Here is a 26,890-nt window from a genome sequence, read left to right on the forward strand (position 1 = left end):
AAACTCTGATCAAACTTAGAGATTCATCATAGAATCGTTTATTTATTAAATGATTTCGACAGCATTGATTTCCATCTGGTATGAAGACTCGTCGCTTAATGAATGTCTGCATTCGGGCTTTTTGAGGAATAATTATTAAGTCACTAGTATTACCGCAAAGACAACAGTATCAATGAGTTGAAATAGTTCTTTTCATATGAATCTCAACGTACTCTGTACAATCGGTAGGAGTAATGTTGACTCTAAAAGAAGGATCATCTGACCTTGACTGAGACAATGTCATGTGTGACAGACTAGACTCCGTTCGTTCTAACATTCCACTAACGATAGATTCAGATCCATCTTCAGCATCAATAACCACCGGTTCAACTTTTCTTTTTTTATACATCTCTACACGACATTTACCACAAACAATATCACCAGTAAAAATTTCACCATCAAATACTGCAGAAAACTCATCAATGTCTTGTTCTGTTAATAAAGTTTTAGGAGTTCCCGGAACTTTCTTTACTATTTTTGAGCAAATGCAACACTTATCATTGACTGTTTTATTTGGAGTCATTTTATTAGCTTAACAAATAAAATGTGAACAGACAATCTCTCAGATTCAGATCATAAACAACACTTTTGTCAGCTGTTGTATATACGACCAAATACGCCAGTGGGCGCGTCGGTCGTGCGGTTTTTTTTGCACATAAGACGACTGAGTCGATAACATACCATATTCAATGACTAAAAGCGACAATTTAAACATAATTTTAATATTACTGCAAACAAAAAAACTACATAATTAATTAAAAAGTCGTTTTTATTTTTTTTTCTATATGGCGTACCTTTTTTAAAAATTTTAAAAGCACTTAAGTTCATAGGAAATTGAATGAGGAATCCAAAAAAAATTATTTCATAATTGTATCAGAACCGTAACATCGTGAAAAGTCGAAATTAAAACTAAAAAGTCATTTTTTTCGAGGTTGTTGTTGACTGATCCAGCTCCCAATTTTTTTCCGAGGAGCTACTATCGACCCCCAAAACATATCCCAAGTATAAGTCAATCGATAAAATAGTCTCTGAGAATATTCATTTTATCTAATTTTTACATATTTGCCTTTTTCTCGAAGACCAATTGGTTTCAAAAGCTGAAACTCTCAGGATCTTAATATATTATTAGTACCTAAAAATCCCCGCAGTATCAAGCCGATACCTTTCGGGGGCAAATTCACCATGCTTATACCCCTAGGGCCTTTGTGAAAGTGTAAGTTTTAGCGTATATAAAAATAAATCTAAATAAAAGTGAAATCAGTTTTAAATCAGTTCATTTCACAAAATAAGAAGCTCGTAAAATAAGCAGCCCAATTCCATCCTAATCCATCCGCTGCTAGGACCAATCACAGGGCCCAATGCAGGAAAAGGCGCTAACAGCAGCCCCGGAATCACGGATCCAGTAATAACTAAAAATCCTGCAAAGAGTAAGTACATCTATTCTCAATAAAATCCGTAATCAGTCTCAAACGAAGGCGTGGTAAATTCGTCCGTCGACAACGTCCGACCTAAATAATTAAACAACGGAATTAAAACCTCCGTTGTGTATTCTTTAAACCGTTAGTCCAAACCTCCACCGTTTACGCTAGCACTTAAACGCCCTTGGACATAACAATTTCACTGATTGTATGTAATCTCGTCTACAAAGTTATCTATGAATAAGTGTTCTAAGATAGTTTTCAATTTTTCCGAGCCGGGACAGTCATTGCATTCTCCAAAATAACACTCATTTGTAGGTGATTGACAAATAACCATGTCCATACAATCCCGATGCGACACGAATGGCTGATTTTCATCATTGAATTTAAGTTTACCAAGCTTTGGTCCATGAAACAAGAGTTTGAAATTTTCATGAATTTGACAAACACATACCACGTGAGTACCGGATGCACCGGCAAGAACACATTCAGGTGGTCTCAAACTCGCAAATTTTGAAAAACCTACTCTTTCAAATGGATATTTTTCTTTAAACAGATGAAAAATTTCGTTTAAGTTGCCTTATATCAAACGTTTCTGTTTTTGAACACGCTGACCATTTTCATGTAACCTGAATTTTCACTAACCTGAAAACACCTACTTTGTAGCTCTGTTTATTAGTCATGAACAACGCAGTGTTCGGTAAGACCATAGAGAATATGCCTGAACACAAGGATTTCGAGCCGGTGACGAAGTGGCTTGGACGACATAGCGCGAAAAGTTTGATTTCAGAATCAAACTTTAACAACTTAACGATTTTTGGGGAAAATCTAGTAATAGTTGAGCTGAGTCAATTGAATGTTGTCTTCAATAAGCCGATTCATGTCGGTATTAGTAGCCTGGACTTGTCAAAGACTTTCGTATATGATTTTCATTACAAATATGTCAAGCAGAATTTCGACAATGACGCTGAAGGCTGCTCTATACTGACATGGACAGTCTTATCTATCACTTTAAGGTACCCGATATTTTCCAAGTCATCAAACATGATTACACAAGTTTGGTACTTCAGACTATACAATTAACAACGAGTATGTCATGCCTCAAAAGAATAAGAAGGTTCTTGTGCTCATGCAGGACGAAAATAATGGCAAAATTGTGTCAGAGTTTATCAGTCACAGAGCAAAGCTGTACGCAATCACGCTACATGAGAAAAGTGATAAAGTCCTTGCTGAGAAAGCGGGGCAACGATTTAAAGCTAGAGACAGTACTATTGGTGTAAAAGCTACTGTTTGGAGTGTGAATAAGATCATGAAGTTGGAAAGACGTTTTGGTATGGGTCTTAAAAAACAAAAACCTATTACTAAGCATCAGACAATAAAAAGAAAAATAAAGAAGCGTGAGACAGATGTTAAAAGAAATACAACAAAGCGTAAGACAGTTGTTAAAAGAAAGACAACAAAGCGTAAGATGACCGAACGCAAGCTAGTCAAAAGAAATACAACTAAGTTCAAGCCTTCCAAGAAGAAGGATATTGCTCTACGACAGATTGATGATGGAGCTAACAAGTCCATGCAATCTGGTAGTGATCCAGTTAAAACAGCTCTTGACGGTGCTTGCAAGGTTGTCAAAAAAGCTGGTGGGAAGAAAAACGTTCGATTTCCTCGTATTCTACCAGTTGCGTCAAAGATTGCTGAAGTACTTCCATTCATGATTCTCCTGTTCGCAGGGTTATCAGCGGTGGGTGCTCTAACAAGTGGAACTGCAGGTGTTGCAAAAGCTATGAACGATGCCAGTGCAGCGAAAAACTAACTTGCTAAAGAGAAACGTCACAACTCAAAGATGGAGGAAATAGCTGTCAGTAGAGGATTATACCTCAAGTCCTTTCGTAGTTGTATGGGGCATTATCTGAAACAATAACCAGAAGGAGCTGGCTGCAAGAAGTCAAAAAACCAGTAGAGCTACCACGTCGAGCACCGGCTAACATTGATTTATTTGAGTATGTCAAGCTGCTAAAAATTCCAAATTCCCGTGGAGTTTTCACGAGAAATAATTTACTAAAATCTGAACCGAAAACGAATGAATCAGCAATAATAAATATAGATGACAAACTTAGACCTGGAACTCACTGGGTTGCAAACAAGACAAATCATTATCAAGTAATTTACTTTGACAGTTTGGGTAATATACAACCTCCGCAAGACTTGATCGAATATCTCGATGTTGGTAGCGTAAAGTCCAATCATAAAAGATGTCAAGACTTTGATACAATCATATGTGAACATGTGTGCCTTAAATTCCTGACTGGGCAACTATAAACTGAAGTTACTCGGGACTACAAGCGTCAGTCATGGCAGAGTCATTCACCTTGACACTATCCGGGAATCCCTCCGTATTGGAGGCAAATTACTTTCCACTGATTGAGCTATCACCAATAAAAGATTATGTTCTTGGACTTGTTAAGCTCCTCACATTCAATTCAATACCAAATCTTGATGATGGTGCTAATAACTTGTATGTGTCATCAAAAAGATGAAAGAGAAGTACAATCAAGAGATTTCAAGAAATAACTATACCAACAGGAAGTTATGATATCAAAGATATTGAAACTTATCTAAATCTGCAAAGTAACATACACTAGTCACAAAAATTAAGGGATATAAAAAAAATTCCAAATTTTTTGGTGATGTTCAGCGAGCTGTAACTCCGAGGAAAATGATCGCACAGAAAAAAAAAAAAAAGCAAATTGTAGCTCCAAGTGTCTAGTTTTTAGACATGACCATGAAAATTTTTTGTCATCGTCAGGTCTGGAGAAATCCTAAGAAAACTACTGAAAAAAATTTTTCGAAATTTTTTCGTCTTAAAAAGGTCTACGGGCTTCAAAAAAATTTTTTTCGATTGTTTCGTTTAAAAGCTCTTTTAGTAAATTTAATACCCTTTAATTTGACGTAATCAAAAGCCTGTACGATAATTTGCCGCGGAGTTATCGTCAATCAAAGCAAAAAAGTTTTTTTGACTTTGGAAATCAATAACTCTGGAAATAATGACCGTATAGGAAATCGAAGGAGGGTTTTGAAAACTACACAATATTCTCTATAAGAAAACGTAAACCGCTTTTGAAGAAAAAATTTTTTCTAATTGAAAACTCGGACTGAAAAAAAGACAAAAATTCGCATAATTAAGGATATTTGGATAACTTGGTATAACTTTGGATAAAAGGGATGAACGAAGGATATCGTTGGTAATTTTTAACTTCAAAGTGTCCCCTAAAATCCCTAAGAAATTCAAAGCGCTGCGATTTTTTGTTCATAGTGCCCAGAAGCTTCAAATTCTGTGTTTTCGCAAAAATCACCGTTATGAGCAATTTTGTGATTTTTATTCATTTTTCCATTGAAAAAATTTTTTTCAAAATTCTTTATTTTTCGATCAAAGAGATTGATTTTTCAAGAAATTTGAAAAAAAAATTTCAATTTTTTTTCGAAAATTTTTTCGAAATTTTCTCAATTTTTTCGACTGTTGTTTTACCGCCGGCATTAGCGTTACCCAAAGCGTACCACGTGGAGGTTGCTCGGTCGGATTTACGCTTCTCACACACACGTGTGTGTGTGTGTGTGTGTGTGTCTTTGTCTGCGTGTTTGTCTGTTTGCAGCTGCCGAATGACCTCTGTACGCACGGCAGTAACTGCTCAGTACCGTGTATTGCCACCTCTGTTCGAATCACAGCTCGTAAACGCTCTTGCATGTTGATGCATCGTCGAATATCACGTTGCGAAATTCCTTGCCAACAACGTAACAACGCTTGAGTCAACTGATGAAGATTGTGCAGTTGCGGATAGTCTCGCCGCAATCGACGCCCAAGCATGTCCCAAACATGCTCAATTGGGTTCAAATCAGGACTCATCGCTGGATGATTAAGCGATGCAGGATAATGCTCGTCCTCACACTGCAGTTCGTACGCGAACTTTTCTCCGCGCCAACAACGTAACAACGCTTAATCATCCAGCGATGAGTCCTGATTTGAACCCAATTGAGCATGTTTGGGACATGCTTGGGCGTCGATTGCGGCGAGACTATCCGCAACTGCACAATCTTCATCAGTTGACTCAAGCGTTGTTACGTTGTTGGCAAGGAATTTCGCAACGTGATATTCGACGATGCATCAACATGCAAGAGCGTTTACGAGCTGTGATTCGGAACAGAGGTGGCAATACACGTTACTGAGCAGTTACTGCCGTGCGTACAGAGGTCATTCGGCAGCTGCAAACAGACAAACACGCAGACAAAAGACACACACACACACGTGTGTGTGTGAGAAGCGTAAATCCGACCGAGCAACCTCCACGTGGTACGCTTTGGGTAACGCTAATGCCGGCGGTAAAACAACAGTCGAAAAAATTGAGAAAATTTCGAAAAAATTTTCGAAAAAATTGAAATTTTTTTTTCAAATTTCTTGAAAAATCAATCTCTTTGATCGAAAAATAAAGAATTTTGAAAAAAATTTTTTTCAATGAAAAATGAATAAAAATCACAAAATTGCTCATAATGGTGATTTTTGCGAAAACACAGAATTTGAAGCTTCTGGGCACTATGAACAAAAAATCGCAGCGCTTTGAATTTCTTAGGGATTTTAGGGACACTTTGAAGTTAAAAATTACCAACGATATCCTTCGTTCATCCCTTTTATCCAAAGTTATACCAAGTTATCCAAATATCCTTAATTATGCGAAATTTTTGTCTTTTTTTCAGTCCGAGTTTTCAATTAGAAAAAATTTTTTCTTCAAAAGCGGTTTACGTTTTCTTATAGAGAATATTGTGTAGTTTTCAAAACCCTCCTTCGATTTCATATACGGTCATTATTTCCAGAGTTATTGATTTCCAAAGTCAAAAAAAACTTTTTTGCTTTGATTGACGATAACTCCGCGGCAAATTATCGTACAGGCTTTTTGATTACGTCAAATTAAAGGGTATTAAATTTACTAAAAGAGCTTTTAAACGAAACAATCGAAAAAATTTTTTTGAAGCCCGTAGACCTTTTTTAAGACGAAGAAAAATTTCGAAAAATTTTTTTTCAGTAGTTTTCTTAGGATTTCTCCAGACCTGACGATGACAAAAAATTTTCATGGTCATATCTAAAAACTAGACACTTGGAGCTACAATTTGCTTTTTTTTTTTTTCTGTGCGATCATTTTCCTCGGAGTTACAGCTCGCTGAAAATCACCAAAAAATTTGGAATTTTTTTTATATCCCTTAATTTTTGTGACTAGTGTATAATCTCCAATTCTCAAATAAAATCAATTCTAAGTTTTAAGCAAAACAAGAGCAGGTAAAATAAACTAATTCAGTCGAATTCAAATAAACTCAGTTATTCAGGAACAAGTAGAATAATTTAGTCAAAACCAAATAAAATTAAATTAACTGACAAATTCTTAGTGCAGAAATTTAAATCGAGTAAATTGATGCGAAATTCTGACAAATTAGTTTGGTCAAAATTCAAATAATTTAGTGAAATTTAATTTACAAGATTCTGGCAAAAATAAATAGACAAAAAAATATCAATTAAAAATACATTGGTAAATTCTCAGACGTAACGAACACTTTGTCGGCAGATTATTAAGACCTCTGTCGTCAGATGTTAATCAATGAATTAAAGATACGGAGACCTCGTGTAATTTGTAACGGGGTAGACCGCTCAGATTAGCTCCTTAATTAAACAATAAACTAAATCAAAATTGAAAGCTAAACTTCTTAACAAAAGGGTGCTACCTGGATTTTTAATCATAGTTCCTGGAACCGGTCAAGAGTAGAGAGCTTATCTTACAGAAAGAGAGAGTGAAGAAATCATTAAAAATCATTAAAACAGTGTCATAAACGATTGCATCAAAAAAAAAAAAATTGCGTCAAAAAATGAACACTAACATGTTAGGACTTGTTTAAAAAAAAGGCTGAGGAAACAGTGAGACAAAATAGTGGCGAAATCATTGGAGATAACGGTGAAAGGGTTGTAGATATTGTCAAAGTGGCGGCTGCCAGATGGCGGGCCGAAAAGGATGACGTAGTCGAGGGTAGTCGCGGAAAATAGTTTATCAAAAGGGTTGATAAAATGGGTTGAAACTATAGTCGAAATGACGGTCAGTAATTTAGCAGAGACGTGGGCCGCTCGGCCAGTAATGAAGGTTCTTACATTACCTATATCTCGAAAGCTTCTAGGTACACTACACAAAAATTAAGAGACAAGAAAAATTTAGAAAACGGTAGACCCTGAAGGCCATCCGTGCAACTTCCCGATTATTTCATATCAGGTGCTTAAAACTGCACTAATGATATTTTTGAGCTCTCCGAACTCAAAAATACAAATTGTGTTATTTTAAGCTCCTTGAGCTAAGAAAGACAACTTTTGTATGCTTTTGAGCTCATCGAGCTCAAACGTTTAATAAAACACAATTTTTTTAATTTTCAAACTGCAGTAACTTTTGAATAAATGGATTGGTTTTTACGCAGTTGGCAGCATTCAGCGCAATTTTTGAGCCCAATTACGAATCGGTAAGTTTAGTTTGATCGAACCAAGAAATTCGGAATAATTCTGGAAAAACACTTTTTTCGGTTTTCTTTTGTCAACGATAACTCACGAACGAATGAACCGATTTTGACCGGACCGGTGGCGATCAACGTGGTTTTCTGATGTTAAGAGGTGCTTATTTTTTAAAATCGATCGGTAGAGCTGTTTGGAAATTATTCCGAAAAATGTCGAAGTTCTGAAAAGAAATATCGAAGTTATGTGAAAAAAATACTTTTTTCGGTTTTTTTTCGTTCACGCTATCTCTTGAACGAATCAACCGATTTTAACCGGATTAGCGGTAATAGACGTGGTTTTTCAAGCTTAAGGACGAATTAGTTTTCTAAGTTTTTCGATATAGCCGTTTATATGTTATTCCAAAAAAACCACTTTCAAAAAACAATTTTTTCCGATTTTTTTTTAGATTTTTCAAAATTTCTCAACATTTATCGGTCTAAATCAATTAAAATTCATAGGAATATGTTTGAGGAAACTCTTTAGAACGCCGTTTGGTAGATTTCGATCGGTTTAATCGTTCAAAAGTTATAAGCGATTCATATACTTACACACACACACACACACACACACACACACACACACACACACACACACACACACACACACACACACACACACACACACACACACACACACACACACACACACACACACACACACACACACACACACACACACACACACACACACACACACACACACACACACACAACATGCATTCGCAGTTAAAATTATGGATCAACTTTTTTTTTGTTAAATACCTTGTCTTTATCTCAAAAGATCCTGAAATTCAAAGGGTGTTTTTTTTTTCAAAAGTATGAATTTTTGAATTCAAAAAAAATTTTTTTTTCGTTTTATGAGACTTTAAAATAAGTTAAAGTTATGCAGATACGTAGTATTGTAATTTTGAGAATTAAAAAATTAAATACATGGCATGGGAATACTTAATAATAAATTAATTCCAACTTTTTAACTACCAGCTAACAAAATTAAATGTTTTTAAAATTCTTGAAGTTATTGGTATTACCCCGTTATGCAAAAATTGAGTTTTCATCAGATCTCTACGTTTAAAAGTAGCAGAAAGCTTCTCCGATCACCCCTGACATTGTCAGTATGCCTGAATGAATAAGTGTTTTTTTTTTTTTTTTTTTTTTTCTATAGGGAAGCGAAAAAAATCTTTCAAAGACACCGCTATCATTTAAGGATGATGATCGGTGTGGGATCCTAACGCACTAAAAAAAAAAAAAAATGCTCTAGGTGTAGGTTCTTTTTAGCCTGATTGTACTCGCTAGAATGTAGATCTTGATTGGGGGAGCGTTTCACAGCTCTCGTTGCTAGCCGACATAGCTCGCAGTATTTTTCCGAAGTTCTGCTATATCCGGTGACCACTCGTACGCCGGCCTGTGAAAACCCTGATTTTTCAGCCGCGGCATACAGGCATCGCTCGAGGCAGCAATTACTTTCATCGTATTTAGTACTGTTTTTTTCGTCTCTCTACGGGTGTTCCGAATCGGGTTGTTCCGAAAAGTAGACCAGCTTCGTGTGAGTGACGTTCGCAGTATCTCTCGGTCAAGGTTCTTGGCGTTCCACTTCCGCTTAGACAGGTCACGTTGTACGACCGGAGCAGATGCCAGTCTAACGTTGAATGTCACAAACTGGTAATCATCGCTACTGTATTCTTCGGATGCAGTCCAGTCGCCGATCCGTGTCAGTTAGTTATCGACCGATTCCCCAGGGCGCTGAGCTCCGAAGTACTCGCGCCAATAGTTGTAAGCTAGATCCAGGACTTTGCCGCCAAGTGAACAACTCACCGAGGAGAAATTTTATAAGGAGACGAAAATCCAGGAGTCGCAGCGTCGAGGGATTGCGAGCAAAATTTATAAAGAAACTCCAGGTACAATTAACATGTCTAAAGAATTTCTCGGTGAAGCGGCATCAGCCAGGCCTTATGTTGGCTGAAGGTCATCGCCATTTCGCGTTCGGTCACAATCATAAATTTTAACAAAATTTAAGAATCGTTAGTCTAACCAAAATTTAAATAATTAATTTAACAAAGTTTGAGAATCAATTTAACCGAATATTAAGATTAATTAACAAAACAAAAGTTGGTAAAATAATTAGAATAAAGTCCGAATGTAAGTCAGTTTGATGCAAACTTATTAATACAAACTTATTAATACAAGATACAAAGACCCCTCGATATTAAATATTTATTGGTGTATTATTAAGACGACGGCAGTAAATTAGTCAAGAATTTTAATTAGGAAATTAACGTAGAAAGGAATTTGGATTAGGAATAAATTGAAAATTTTGGATTTAGCAAATTATTCAATCGGATTTTAATTTAGAAAATTTATTAAATAATAATCTTAGAAAAATTAATTTGTAAAAGTATGGAAATATTAATTAGTGTGTTTGGAATTATGATAATTATATTGTATGTGCGTGGGGAAAATTAAGAAAAATAATTACACTTAGGAACCGCTATATGGTCACTCCATAAGAGGGTATCGTCGGGATTAGGCACTATGATAGGAAACCGTGTATAGACGCCCAGAGGGGGGGGGGTACACGGTAATTAGTTAGAAACTGCGGTATGGTCGCTCCATATGAGGGTACTGTCGGGAAGAGACACTATGATAGGAAACTGTCTTATAAACGAGAATAGGTCCTAGGATTGAGTGTTAATTAATTTTAAGGGGATTATTATTGTAATTAGGGATGGTTAAATAAAATTTTTTGAAAAATGAATTTCTTTGATAATTTTTGTTTCCTTCCTAGCAATCTCTCACGACCCTGTAGAACTTACTCCATGCTCTGGTTCAGTTTCTGGATACTGTGTCTAAAATTCCAGTGGCGCCCTAAATAAATTCAGGGGTGACCAAAGAAAACGAGAAGAATAATTACAAGCAGTTACCTTCCGTTTCAATGTCCATAAAAAAAAAAAAAAAAAAAAGTTGGAATTAATTTATTATTTAATACTTCTACGTCATACATTCCATTTCTTAATGTTCAAAACTACAATATTTTGTGTTTGCATAAGTTTACTTCAATTAAAAGTTGCCAAAAATGAAAAAAAAATTTTTCTGGAAATTCAAAAATTTGTAGTTTTGAAAAAAAAACACCCTTCTAAGAACTTTAGGATGTTTTGGAATCAGGAAGAGGCAATAATAAAAAAAATTGAGCCAAAATTTTAACTGCAAACGCTATTTTGAACGATTTTCAAAAATTCAGAATTTGGCATTTTTCAAAATTTTCTTTCAAAATATTTTCTGTTCAATGGCCCTAAGTGTTTCCTTTCAAATAAATAGAAGGCCGTTTCTGTATCTATAAAAGCGTTCGAGATATTGCAAAAAAAAATTGAAAAACTGGAAACATTGCGAAATTTTGAATTTGTATATCTTTTGAAAAAAATTTTTTTTTTTTTTTTTGCAGAACTTCGTTATATGATAGAAGAAAATTTCTGACCCAAGTTTTTTTTAAATCGAAAGGGGTTGATTCCAACTATTTTTCGATTTGACATGAAATGACTTAAATACATATTTATTGATTTGAAGCAAATGTTTTCATACGGCAAGTAACATACCTTAGCAAGAGATCTTTCGACACTGGTAACTCTCGTGTCAAACCTTTGTAAGTGTCTCCGTATTTCTTCAATATCTACAATCTTTTTAGTTAGTATCCCTAAACTTCTTTTGACTTGATCTCCTAAATGATGTTCACGAATTTCATGTCGCTCTAATTTCTCTGTGTTTTCGCGAATTAAATGAACAAGACTGAGCATTGCTTCTTTTATGTCCTCATGACTTCAAATAAGTTGATAATATAAATCACAAGAATTTAACTTCAATGAAACTAAAAACGAGTTGACTTACGTTATTTCGTGTGATCGACAACCTGGTATGTAGTGGAATTGCAATTGCCAGAAACAGAACAATATTATTAAATGTCTCTTCATTATTCATTAGCAGTTAATCTTTGATGATGAAAGGAGTTACGCTCATAGAAAATTAAATGTTTAAGAGAATTTGATATCAAGTCTATTAATAGTTCATCAATAGTTAGAGATAACTTAATGAAAAAAAACAGTATCTCATGGTACAATGTAAATGACTGACGTTTTTAAGTTAATTGTACAAAGCACTAAATGCTAGCGTAAGAATTCTTCTTAGATAGAAACTGCAAGACTAAAGGTTATCTCCAAGTGTAATATATATGAAAATAAAAACAAATATAAATATCGCTGTCTTAATACTCCACACAATTATTAACATATCATGATTAAAACGGGTTTCTTTATTTTAGCCATTTATTTTTGATTAATTTTACGAAACACAGGAATAAATGATGTTGACTAAATATATGTAATAAGTAGCTTGAGTCAAAAACATTACGAATATTTTCATCTTCTCGCTAAAAAAATTGAAAATTTTTAAGAATCGCAAAGTTGTTAATCTTGTCCCGTATTGCGAAAATACAGTTTTCATTAGATCGATTCAATCGATTTCAATGAGACTTGGTAGCATCCAACGCAGTTTTTTAAGCACACAGAGATTATTTATTACCGACCAAACAATTTGACATAGAGTTTTGAAGTAATGTAAGAAATACACTTTTTTGTATTTTTAAAAATTTCGATTTTATCAAATAAATCCTCTGATTCCAATGCATAGTTTGCTGATTTTTAAGCAAAAAAATTAGGAAAACAGTTGACTCTGAAAGCTATTCTTGCAACTTCTCGCTAATTCCATATCTAAGCGCTTGAAATTGCACTCAACATGTTTTTGAGTTTGTTGAGGCTGAAAATACAATTTATGTGTTATTTTGAGCTCTTCGAGCTTACACACACACACACACACACACACACACACACACACGCACACGCACACGCACACACACACACACACACACACACACACACACACACACACACACACACACACACACACACACACACACACACACACACACACACACACACACACACACACACACACACATATATATATATATATATATATATATATATATATATATATATATATATATATATATATATATATATATATATATATATATATATATATATATATATATATATATATATATATATATATATATATATATATATATATATATATATATATATATATATATATGTATATGTATATATATATGTATATGTATATACACTTCTCACAAAAATTAAGGGAGCAGAAAAAAAATCCAAATATTTGGGGGATTTTCAACAGGCTGTAACTTATACAAAAATGGTCGTATAGCAAAAAAAAAAAGCAAATTGTAGCTCTAAGTGTTTTGTTTTTGGATCTGAGTTTGAAAATTTTTTTTTGAAAATATTTTTCGAGTAATCATAAGAAAACCACCGAAAAAAAAATTTTCGCAATTTTTTTGGTTTTTTTTTTTAATCTACGGACGTGGAAAAAATTTTTTCGACTCAACCTCCATATGGACCGGATAGCTTGTTTATTCAGATTTAATTTCGTTTTTTTAAAATCTCGATACGAGCATTTCTCGCAGAGATATCGATGTTTGAATGGAAAAAGATCATTTTGTCTTTGATTACCAATATCTCAGCAACCAATGATTGCACAGAAATTTTGAGGTTGGTTTTAAAAACTAGAATAAATTCTCTACAAGGATTGGCAATTGAATTTTGGAAAAAAAAATTTTTTTTCGATCATTACATGAATTTGAAAAAGCATCCGAAAAAGGGCTTTTTGTCGTTTTTTGGAAAATCAAGCGCCCAATCAAAAATATTGCGGAAACCACGTTAAGCATTGGTTATATTCACTTACTAATGCGACACCTCGCTCTGCCACATCATTAACAACTTTCAATTGTGCGAAAAATTCTTTATTTTCATTATAACTCTCATCAGTAGACCATAAATCAATATTTTTGTCAAGAAAATCATACGGCAGATCAAAGATCTCAAAAAGTTTTAATGACTTCTTAGAAACAAAGTCACTTATATTTTTTTGCAGAATTAAATGTAAATTTTTTCTATCAATAATAAATCTTCTTGCTTTAGAATCTGTACCTTCACGAGTCTTAACAGCTTCGACAATATTCTTCTTTATGTTTAATGGAACGGTATCATCAAAAAGTGATAAAATAGCAAGTTCATCACTTAATTACCATAAATGTGAAGTCATTTTTTCACATGTAGCCAAGGAAATTAAAGAATTAATTTTACTGTACTCAATTAAATTTTTCATAAACTCTAAGTCGTGATTAGCAGCAGAAGTCGCAGAAGTTGATGAAAACCAAGCTTTTACATACACCATAACTATGAAAATACAAAATTGTCGAAGACCATCCAATTCTTTCTTAGAAAGGTCAAATTCATCTCTAAAAATAAACATTTTTAGGCAATAAATTGCCTTTGCCATCCATCTTGCATGATGAACTGCACCAGGCCGCTTGAAGAAAACTTGCTCTCGTGGCATTTCTCCCAGAAAAATTAATGACAATTCCAATATTTCTTTATAGTCATCTCGGGGTTGCGATAACTACCGAAAGTAATCAATTATTCGTAAAAAATCAAAAATTATCCTCTACACTTAAAATTGTATTTAAATAATACCTGTAAGTATCGCTTAATAAATGAAGATAGATTATTTTTTTCATTCGTAATAATATTATCAACAATACTATCTTCAACACCGGATTTATACTTCGTTTTATCGAATGTGTCCCAAAATTTTTTGAATCTGCCAAATATTGGAACATTTGGTCCGGATGATACTGGCCAATAGACTTCGAACGCACTCCTTAAAATGATCTCATAAATATGATGGCGACATGGTAACCAAATTAAATCTTTTCCTAAGGCCTTTTCAATTTCTTTACATGTACCATGATGGATTCCTGTATAGTAAAAATAGATAATTACACTTTAAGTTCTGTATTTAATAAAAATTGTAACGCATATTTAAAATCTATAAATAAATAAAGAATTATAACTAATGGGCACGTGTCGAAAATTTAATTAATGTATGAAAACAATTCAACTAGAACGATGAAAATAAAATTTTCTTTTAAATATTTTATCATTGATAAGTTACCCGTATTAACCGCAGTCGTGTCAAAACAAATCGCCTTGATGTAACTAATAATACCCCATTGATTTAACGTTGACAAGATGGTTGCTGTTTGATTTTCTGCCGATCCACTATTCATTTTTGGAACTCCAAGTAACTGCTCAGTACCAAAAGCAGTCAAAATAATCGGTAATCGATCTACAAATTTCGATTCAGAATTGTCATTCAGTATTTTCCCATCCCAATGCACGACATATTTATCATGAGCTTTGAAGTTATCTTTTAGTCCTATAGCAATGTCTTTTCGTAAGAGCATGTGAGTTCGTTGAATTGTTCGATAACTAAGAGTTGTATCTTCTACATTAACACCAACACTTGATAGAACTGGAGCAATAATGAACATCGCATTTCTACTACTAACATTAGCTCTGTCGAGTGCTGAGATAAGCTCTGGAGTTAGAATATTTATTTTTGCTCGTGTTGTCGGTATTTGAGGCACATACTCTAAATCTGAACCGAAATTTGTAGCTTGACTTAATGTAAGGGTTGAAGATGACTCTGATTCCTCACTTCGAACAATCTCATGGCTGGTTGAGGGTTGATTCAAATCTAAAATAAGCGTTGTTATTTAATTAATGGAAGCAAAAATATGGAACTCATTCATTTTGACATCAAATAAGGAACACAAAGAGTTTTTATTTATCATCTACGAACATATTGACATTTATGATATAATTAATTAGAAAAACAATAATATACTTTATTATTCATAATTTATAATCAATTTAATTTATTTTCAATTCTGATTAAAATTTATAATAATTAAATGTTGTAAATACTCACGACTTTCATCTATTTCCATCGTATTCATAGTACTGTTTAATTTATTTGGGTTATTTGAAAGAATTTCTTTCCGGGTATCACTTTTTTGATTTGAATATAGTTCACGAATATCCTTATCAAGCAGTTTTATTGATTTATGATCTACAATATCAAATAATGCTTTGATTTCATTCTGAAATATTATTACATTTTTGTTTTGGGCTGATGATTTTTTTCGCACAAAAGATTTTTGCAATTTCAACCATCGGTTATTATAGCGAAGAATTTTTTGTATTACATTAGTTGATCCACTAGTCGGAATCTGGTTGTTTTTCCATAGTTCAATAACTTGATCAGTTGCATTTTTAGCACTTTGTTTGATAGAAAATTTTAACACTTTGAGCTGATAAAAAAAAACACTCATAACCTCTTTCACTGTTGGCAACTTACGTTCTGAAATTTTTTGCATGGGTTTTCCGATCAAATGAATTTCCATATCCATATTTCCGATAAATATATAAATTTATGTAGTGACCACAAAATTTGTAAATATTTAATCGTTTTATCACATATACAAGATCATAACTTGTGGAAACACTAGAAATGCTGTAGAAAATGTAAACAAATAAAAACAATATAACTATAAAGAAAAATGTAGGTGGCGCTAGTTCACAAGGAAAACAGAGTAAATAGAATACAAAACAAAAATTCTCTACAGAAGAAATTTTCCCAAGGACAATATACAGCTGTAGTGGAAAAATTTTTTAAGACGTTTTGAAGACGTTATAAGAAAACAACATGATCGTGATTTCTAATGATGAAAAATAAAAAGTTTGTAATTATTGAATAAAAATTTTGAAAACAAAATTCAAATAATACTTACATTAAAGACAAAAAATGAAATTTTCTCAAAACTGATAGATTAAATTGAAATTTTTCGATTATTTAATCAAAAATTCTTAAAATCGATATACATGAAAGTTTGATGATGAATATCTTTTGAACGATTAATTTAATCGCCAAAACATAAGGTACCATTTTTATAGAGCAGTTAATTTGCTACAAAAATTTCTATTGCCCATTCAATAATAGCCATTTCTTGTCGAGTTATAAAATTCATAAACAAAAGTGACATTTGACTTAAAATAATCAATCTTAAATCTTCAATATTAGTGAAATGGTGAGGTTTACGGAAAAAACATAAGATACCTTTTTTGTAGAGTATTAAATTTCCTACAAAATTCTTAAAAAAATTTTTTCTGTACGACCAATTAATGATGAGGAATGCATTTTTTTCTATTGGACTGAGAAAAAAATGAAAAACTGCGACGCGGAGGATCTTCCTATTAAAATTACGAGTTCATATTTGGTGAGAATTTTTTTAAGGTGCCTAGTAACCCATTTTTCCGTATTAATTGTAAAAAAAAAATAGTTGATTTTTTTGACCCACCCTAATATATACACTAGTCACAAAAATTAAGGGATATAAAAAAAATTCCAAATTTTTTGGTGATTTTCAGCGAGCTGTAACTCGGAGGAAAATGATCACACAGAAAAAAAAAAAGCAAATTGTAGCTCCAAGTGTCTAGTTTTTAGATATGACCATGAAAATTTTTTGTCATCGTCAGGTCTGGAGAAATCCTAAGAAAACTACTGAAAAAAAATTTTTCGAAATTTTTTTTCGTCTTAAAAAAGGTCTACGGGCTTCAAAAAAATTTTTTCGATTGTTTCGTTTAAAAGTTCTTTTAGTAAATTTAATACCCTTTAATTTGACGTAATCAAAAGCCTGTACGATAATTTTCCGCGGAGTTATCGTCAATCAAAGCAAAAAAGTTTTTTTTGACTTTGGAAATCAATAACTCTGGAAATAATGACCGTATACGAAATCGAAGGAGGGTTTTGAAAACTACACAATATTCTCTATAAGAGAACGTAAACCGCTTTTGAAGAAAAAATTTTTTTTGAATTGAAAACTCGGACTGAAAAAAAGACAAAAATTCGCATAATTAAGGATATTTGGATAACTTGGTATAACTTTGGATAAAATGGATGAACGAAGGATATCGTTGGTAATTTTTTAACTCCGAAGTGTGCCCTAAAATCCCTAAGAAAGTCAAAGCGCTGCGATTTTTTGTTCATAGTGCCCAGAAGCTTCAAATTCTGTGTTTTCGCAAAAATCACCATTATGAGCAATTTTGTGATTTTTATTCATTTTTCCATTGAAAAAAATTTTTTTTTTCAAAATTCTTTATTTTTTCGATCAAGGAGATTGATTTTTCAAGAAATTTGAAAAAAAAAAAAAAAAAAATTTTCAATTTTTTCGAAAATTTTTTCGAAATTTTTTTATCAAAAATTTTTTTTTAATTTTTTTTTATCGTCTTCAGAATGCTTCACTATTGTCAAAAAAATTAACTCAATTTTTTCTGTCCGCTACAACTGCCTTAGTTTTAAATCTCATTTTAAAAATTCAATAAAAACAAATTGATATACCCTCCGCGGAGTTCGGCTTTTCCTCACACAAAACTTGAATTTTACGTTTTCTTTTTAGCCTAAATTCCTTACGTGAATTTTATGTAAGCTTCTCTTTGATAAGCACCTTTTGATATGCCTCGTCGACATTTAGCTGCCACAGATGTGGCTCGCATTGTTACCCTCCTTCAAGAGGGCTACAGTCAGGGGAAGTAGCAGCTTCTATGGGAGTGAGCCAGTCCGTTATCAGTCGGTCCTATGCCCGATTTAACGCGACTCAAAGTTACGATCGTCGTCCGGGTCAAGGTAGACTACGAATCACTACCGAGCGTGATGATCGAGCTATCATTCGAGATGCTCGTCGAAACCCTACTGCGCATGCCCACACGATCGCTCATCAATTTCGCAATCGTCGACAACGTCCTCCCCAACAACACATATCGGCATCGACGGTTCGAAATCGCTTTCGAGAGCAAGGACTACGCGCTAGACGCGCAAATCGCGTGCCTATGCTCACTCCACGACATCGCCGAGCCCGATTGGCCTATGCTCATGATCATCACCATTGGGGTCGTAGACAGTGGACCAGTGTATTATGGACTGACGAATCTCGATTTTGTCTTCATGGCAGCGATAGACGATCTCTCGTTTGGCGCCGTCGTGGAGAACGAGATCGGGATGGTTTTACGAGACCAGTTACAGCTTTCAATGGTGGATCAGTCATGGTGTGGGCAGGCGTGTCCTTCAATACCAGAACCCCGTTGGTCATCGTTCGTGGGACGTTGACTGCCGATAGGTACGTCGACGAAATTCTGGAGCCACACGTCCTGCCTATGCGCACACGCATGGGGGCAAGACGGTTCATTTTGATGCAGGATAATGCTCGTCCTCACACTGCAGTTCGTACGCGAACTTTTCTCCGCGCCAACAACGTAACAACGCTTAATCATCCAGCGATGAGTCCTGATTTGAACCCAATTGAGCATGTTTGGGACATGCTTGGGCGTCGTTTGCGGCGAGACTATCCGCAACTGCACAATCTTCATCAGTTGACTCAAGCGATGTTACGTTGTTGGCAAGGAATTTCGCAACGTGATATTCGACGATGCATCAAGATGCAAGAGCGTTTACGAGCTGTGATTCGGAACAGAGGTGGCAATACACGGTACTGAGCAGTTACTGCCGTGCGTACAGAGGTCATTTGGCAGCTGCAAACAGACAAACATGCAGACAAAGACATACACACACACACACACGTGTGTGTGTGAGAAGCGTAAATCCGACCGAGCAACCTTCACGTGGTACGCTTTGAGTAACGCTAATGCCGGCGGTAAAACAACAGTCGAAAAAAATTGAGAAAATTTCGAAAAAAATTTTCGAAAAAAATTGAAATTTTTTTTTTTTCAAATTTCTTCAAAAATCAATCTCTTTGATCGAAAAAATAAAGAATTTTGAAAAAAAAATTTTTTTTCAATGGAAAAATGAATAAAAATCACAAAATTGCTCATAATGGTGATTTTTGCGAAAACACAGAATTTGAAGCTTCTGGGCACTATGAACAAAAAATCGCAGCGCTTTGAATTTCTTAGGGATTTTAGGGGACACTTTGAAGTTAAAAATTACCAACGATATCCTTCGTTCATCCATTTTATCCAAAGTTATACCAAGTTATCCAAATATCCTTAATTATGCGAATTTTTGTCTTTTTCAGTCCGAGTTTTCAATTCAAAAAAATTTTTTCTTCAAAAGCGGTTTACGTTCTCTTATAGAGAATATTGTTTCGTTTTCAAAACCCTCCTTCGATTTCCTATACGGTCATTATTTCCAGAGTTATTGATTTCCAAATTCAAAAAAACTTTTTGCTTTGATTGACGATAACTCCGCGGCAAATTATCGTACAGGCTTTTGATTACGTCAAATTAAAGGGTATTAAATTTACTAAAAGAGCTTTTAAACGAAACAATCAAAAAAATTTTTTTGAAGCCCGTAGACCTTTTTAAGACGAAAAAAATTTCGAAAAATTTTTTTCAGTATTTTCTTAGGATTTCTCCAGACCTGACGATGACAAAAATTTTCATGGTCATATCTAAAAACTAGACACTTGGAGCTACAATTTGCTTTTTTTTTTTTTCTGTGCGATCATTTTCCTCGTAGTTACAGCTCGCTGAAAATCACCCAAAAAATTTGGAATTTTTTTATATCCCTTAATTTTTGTGACTAGTGTATATATATATATATATATATATATATATATATATATATATATATATATATATATATATATATATATATATATATATATATGTGTGTGTGTGTGTGTGTGTGTGTGCGTGTGTGTGTGCGTGTACATATATAAATCTGGACAGGAACCATTGAACCGTATTCAAATAAGAGAGAGTGATATTATAAATAATAAAATTCATCATTTCATAAGTCAAAATACACGACATTTATTCGAAACTTTAAACTTGAGTGATGAAATCTTAAAACCACTTCCGGCAACCTGGAATTTGAATCAGTCTTACTTAAAAACTTTAAATATAGTTCTTTCATTACATATAGTTAATGACACAGCCGAGCGTGGTGTTTCATTAATCTATGACATATTGTCTAAATAAATTTTAAGTTATATCCCAATGCAAATGAAATGAATTCAATACAAACTTCAAATAAATCATATATGATGTCAATCTAAGTAAAGCTAAAATCGGTTATATTTTAAAAGTAAGTGTCAGAATTAATAACAAAGTTTATTGAAATATTGGTGTAATGTTGTAGTTAATTGAATAGAATTAATGATAGAAACAAACATTATGATTTCTATGTTGTGCTCGATTTCTTGATTATCCCATGTTGTATTTATATCGATTATTGTGCTAATCGAAAAAGAATATATGGAATTCAATTTAAATCTTGAGAGGTCGCTCAAAAAAAATCTAAAATTATGCACAAGTAAAGTATAAAAAATTGTGAGCGACCTCTCAGAATTTGAATTTTTAACTGAAATTATCAGAAACATATTTTTTTTGGTCTTAAAATTATTTTGTACCAAGAAAAAAAAATAGAAAAAAAATTCGATTTTTGACGATTTTTCAATTTTAAAAAAATTTGAAACGACCTCTTGATATTTTTTTTTGAGCTGTCGTTCAGGGAAAACTCAAAACATTAAAATCAATCATTTTTTTTTACTTGAGACTAAAAAAATAAATTAGGAAAACGGTTGACTCTAAAAGTCATCCCGGCAACTTATCGCTTATTTTACACTTAAGCGCTCAAAATTGCACTTATTACATTTTTGAGCTCTTCAATCTCGAAGATATAATTTTTGTGTGTTAGAACGCTCTAAGCTGGAAAGTCTGACAAAAGTTAAATAAAACACTATTTCATAAATTTTCAAACTGCAATAACTTTAGAATAAATAAACCGATTTTTACGTGGTTTGCGGTATGCAATGCAGTTTTTTTATGTTCCATAACAAAAATTCAAGTTTAAATTGATTAAACGAGTAACTTCAAAGTAATTCTAACAGAACAGTTTTTTCGGTTTTTTTTTTCGACAACGATAAATCACGAACAAATCGACCAATTTTCACGCAATTGCCAGCATTCGATGCGGTTTTCTTAATTCTATGATATATTCTCTGACACAAATTGATCAAACAAGAAATTTCGGTGTAATTAAAAGAAAAACACTTTTTAACTTCCCACTAAGAAAATTGAAAATTTTCAAAAATCGGAAAGTTATTTGTTTCACCCCGTTTTTCGAAAATAGTGTTTTCATCAGATCTTGACGTTTTAAGGTCCTAGGAAGCTTCCCTGAATGTTTTCGCGATGATGTCCGTATGGATGTATGTATATATATATATATATATATATATATATATATATATATATATATATATATATATATGTGTGTGTGTGTGTGTGTGTGTTACCCTTTGATATTTTTTGATCGGCTCAACCGATTTCATCACGGTTGGTGCCATTCGAAAGGGCTTGACCAAACTGAGATTTTGAATACACTTTAAACCGATTCAGACCGGTAAATTTTGAGAAATCTCAAAAAAACTACAAAAAATAATTTTTTTCAAATGTGGTTTTTTTTCAATAATATTTAAACGGCTTGGCCGATCAATTTTAAAAACTAATCAGCTCATAACATTAAAAAATCACGTCGATCGCCACCAAACCGGTCAAAATCAGTTGATTCGTTTGTGAGTTATCGTTGACGAAAAAAATCATCAAAAAGTGTTCTTTTCGGATAACACCGAAATTTTCGGTCTGATCAAATTGTGGTTGAAAGTATATCATAGAATTCGAAAAACTGCGTCGAATGTTTGCTAACCGCGTGAAAATCGGTTCATTCATTCAAAAGTTATTGCGGTTTGAAAATTCAAAAAATAGTGATTTATCAAACTCCGATAAGACTTCTGAGCTCGGAGTGCTCAAAACTACACGAAAATTAGATTTTTGAGCTCGAAGAGCTCAAAAACATAATAAGTTCAATTTCGAGCTCTTAATTACGAAAGTAGCGGGAAGTTGCCGGGATGGCCTTCAGGGTCAACTGTTTTCCTAATTTTTAAAAATTTTTTTTATTAACGATAACTCACAAACAAACAAACCCATTTCGCTCAGATTGACAGCGATCGACGTGGTTTCCTGATGTTTAGAACTAATTAGCATTTTTAATTGATCGGTGAGGCCGTTTGAAAGTTATTTGAAAAAATTAGGAAAACGGTTGACCCTGAAAGCCATTCCTGCAACTTTCCGCTACTTTTGAGATTAAGCGCTCGAAATTGAACTTATTATGTTTTTGAGCTCTTCGCGATCGGAAATCTAATTTTCGTGTAGTTTTGAGCTCTCCGAGCTCAAAAGTTTGATAGGAGATTAATAAATCACTATTTTTTTTAATTTCCAAACCGCAATAACTTTTGAATGAATAAACCGATTCCTACGTAGTTAGCGGCAGTCGACGCAGTTTTTCAAATTCTATGATATACTTTTAAACACAAATTGATTAGACTGAAAGTTTCGGTGTAATCCGAAAAAACCACTTTTGGTCGATTTTTTTCGTCAACGATAACTCACGAACGAACCAACCCATTTTGATCGGCTTGGTGGCCATCGACGTGGTTTATTGATGTTAAGTGCTGATTAGTTTTTGGAATTGATTGGCCAAGCCGTTGAAAAGTTATAAGAAAAAAACGACATTTGAAAAAATTTTTTCTTCGTAGTTTTTTTGAGATTCCTGAAAATCTATTTGTCTGAATCGGTCCAAACCATATTCATAATCTAAGTTCAGTCAAGCCCGTTCGATTGGCATCAACCACGATAGAATCGGTCAAGCTGTTCGAAAGTTATGAGAGGTTTACATTCACACACACACACACACACACACACACACACACACACACACACACACACACACACACACACACACACACACACACACACACACACACACACACACACACACACACACACACACACACACACACACACACACACACACACACACACACACACACACACACACACACACACACACACACACACACACACACACACACACACACACACACACACACACACAGATTGATTGATTGATTGATTTCGTTTTATTATGCCAAGGCAGATGCCAGATGGCAAAATTTCAAGTACAATAGTAAAATATACATTTTTACATAATCAAAGAGAGTTATTAGAGCAAGTACATAATGTAACAATTTCATACTTATTTTATAAATTTAATCTAATTCATAATTTCAAACTAATTTTAAACTAATTCTAAACTAAAAATTCAACTCATAAAAATTTTAATATTCAAGAAGATAATTTACCACACTTCACAATATAATAGTCTATTTAATTATTAAATAAAGACAGCCACCAAAAGTGTAATTGCACTATATTAATTGTCTAAGTTCAGTAAATAGTCAAAAACTTTGTTTTTGAATACTTCATTGCTACTCGAATTTATAATTTCATCAGGCAATTCTTCCCACAGACGAATCGCAGAGACTAGAAAGGAATGCTCCATATAGGTGGTAGCAAAATGAGGTAGTTTGAAGGTAGAATGTTTATTGGCTGCAAGCCTATTAGAGCGTCTAACATCAGTGTCTTCTGTGAATTGATCTCGTAAATACTTGGGTTTTTCAACTTGGAGTAACTTGTAGAAATAACAGCTCATGTAGTATATTCGGCGATACTTCACAGACAACCATCCCAATTCGCGTCTGACAGGTGAAATGTGCTCATCTTTTTTGAGATTAAAAATAAATCTGATAGAGCAGTTGATTGCACGTTGTAGTTTTAAATTGTTATCAGAAGTTGAGTCGACCAATACAACGGAACAATAGTCAACGAGTGGTAGAATGGTTGCCGATACGAGTAATTTCCTTATAGGAGTTGAAAAGATATTTTTCCTAACTTTGAGGCAATGTAGAGCCGAGTTCATTTTACTAACTATTTGAGTGACGTGGTAGTTCCATGACAAATTTCTGCTTAGCTGAATGCCTAAGCACTTGGTACAATTAACGTAGGGTATTATGACACCATTTATTACTATTGGTGGTAGATCCAAGTCCTCAAGCTTTTTCAACTTACTATTTGATTTATATATATATATATATATATATATATATATATATATATATATATATATATATATATATATATATATATATATATATATATATTAGGTGTCCCTTAAAATTCAACTTCAATATATTTTTACGCATACCTTCTAAAAAGTTTCGTATGGACCTAATATAGTCTAGAAATAAATATTAGCCCGATTTATAAACGATAACCCGTGCCGACTTGAGTTTTCAACTTGTCCATACAAGTTGCGCGGGAGTAGCGCGGCGACCTGTTACTGCGAGTTTCAATTGTCATTTTATAAGTGATTTCTAACATTTTTAGTGCGTTGTTGTTTATTTTGTGAAAATGTCTGTGGAATTACGAAGTGATAAACAAAATATTTTCCTTATCGGACTGCCAAGCCACCAGATAAATGGTGCAAAACTACCATCTAATCGACAAGTTCTTACCGTTTTATTTTACAATATTCGTGAAGTCAAGCTGACTGTTAGTGAAAGTGCGAATCTTGTTATAAGAGAGTGCATTATATTTTGGGAAAAAGCTAGAATTCCTACGAAGGCAATCCCTAACTGCGTGAAGAAACTTGTTGATTTATATCATGTTTGGAGGGACCTGCAAAAAAACTGTAAGAAAACTCAGTTGACTTTCAAGAATCGTGAAAATAATTTTGTAAAAGACCTTGATAACTTATTTGATATTGCACATGCAGATGCTTTTGACAGAATGAAGATAGAGGAAGACAAAGATTTCTTAAGGAAACAGAGAGAGCCCGGTCGACCGGGATGCTTAGGTGGAATTGACAAAAATTTGGCGGAGAAAGAAGAACGAGTTAGGCAAAGACGATTGGAAGAAGAGGAAAGAAAGGTAAAACAAAGAGAGTTATTGGCTGTTGCATCTACTTCTTCGATAGATAACTTGGAATGTCTTGAGAATTCGGATGAGGAACAGATTTCGAACTCTGAACTTAGTACTCAGATTCCTTGCCCTGAAAAAAGTTTTAAAAGAGGCACAAAAAGTTTAATAACTCCAAAACTGGTAGCAGCTTTAGATCGATGCCAATTAAGCATAAGGGACTCAGTTTACATTCTCCATGCGGTTGTAGAAGCGCTTGGTCTGAACAGCGATGATTTCCCTATAAACAAATCCTCGATTCAGCGAGTTCGTACTCAAGCGAGAAAATCCAGGGCAGAAGCAATAAAAACTGACTTCCAGAATAATTTGCCTGACGTAGTCACAATTCATTGGGATGGAAAACTATTACCTGGATTGGATGTACGAAGTTCAAAAGAAGAACGCTTGCCAATTATTGCTTCATTTGACGATAGAGAACAGCTTCTTGCAGTACGGAAATTAGAGAGTTCTTCTGGAAAACATCAAGCTAAAGCCATTTCAACTGCTCTCTTTGACTGGACCCTCCATGACAAAGTACAGATAATGTGCTGCGATACAACAGCTTCCAATACTGGCCGTTTCAGTGGAGCTTGTGCTATTTTGGAGCAGACTTTAGAAAGGGAATTGCTGCTTTTTGCTTGTCGTCATCATGTTTATGAGTTGGTCCTTAAAGCTGTTTTTGAAACAAAGGTAAAACATATTACAAGTAGCCCAGATATTCCAATTTTCAAAAAGTTAAGAGATAATTGAAAAAATATTAACACTGATAACATTGAGTCACCTCTAAATTTCGTTGAAGCACATATTGCTAAGACAAACATTACATCTTTGTTAACTTTTTATAAGATTGAACTGGAAAAATCTTTTGTTAGAGACGATTACCGCGAATTGGTTGAACTATGCGTTGTGTTCTTCGGAGGAGACACAGAGAATAAACTAAAACTCAGGCCCCCCGGAGCTTTGCATCAAGCGCGATGGATGGCGAGAGCAATCTATTCTATAAAAATATGTTTGCTT

At 33.8% G+C, this 26,890-nt stretch overlaps 2 protein-coding genes across 3 annotated transcripts in view; both read right to left on the minus strand.

The window, feature by feature from the left end:
* Nucleotides 1-12,173, minus strand: part of LOC141533472 (uncharacterized) — a 110,814-nt gene extending 98,641 nt beyond the window's left edge. Inside the window, exons 1-2 of one of the 2 annotated variants that reach the window (XM_074252372.1) lie at nt 11,901-12,173; nt 11,612-11,831 (exon numbers count right to left, since the gene is read on the minus strand). In XM_074252372.1, the coding sequence (XP_074108473.1) occupies nt 11,612-11,831; nt 11,901-11,983 (303 nt within the window). In that variant the 5' untranslated portion in view covers nt 11,984-12,173. The remainder of the gene's footprint in view (nt 1-11,611; nt 11,832-11,900) is intronic. The other variant, XM_074252374.1, reaches the window with a different exon arrangement.
* A 1,312-nt stretch (nt 12,174-13,485) lies between these two features.
* Nucleotides 13,486-16,370, minus strand: LOC141533520 (uncharacterized). Its single transcript, XM_074252439.1, has 4 exons — nt 15,933-16,370; nt 15,114-15,698; nt 14,633-14,916; nt 13,486-14,558 (listed from the first exon to the last, which is right to left on the minus strand). The coding sequence occupies exons 1-4, from the start codon at nt 16,333-16,335 to the stop codon at nt 14,181-14,183; spliced, it is 1,650 nt and encodes a 549-aa protein (XP_074108540.1). The 5' UTR covers nt 16,336-16,370; the 3' UTR covers nt 13,486-14,180.
* Between the last annotated feature and the right edge of the window lie 10,520 nt (nt 16,371-26,890).

The sequence above is a fragment of the Cotesia typhae genome, unplaced genomic scaffold (genome assembly GCF_013202065.1).
Source record: "Cotesia typhae breed Kobodo isofemale line unplaced genomic scaffold, CoteBio_Ctyphae contig_9, whole genome shotgun sequence".
Lineage (NCBI taxonomy): Eukaryota > Metazoa > Arthropoda > Insecta > Hymenoptera > Braconidae > Cotesia > Cotesia typhae.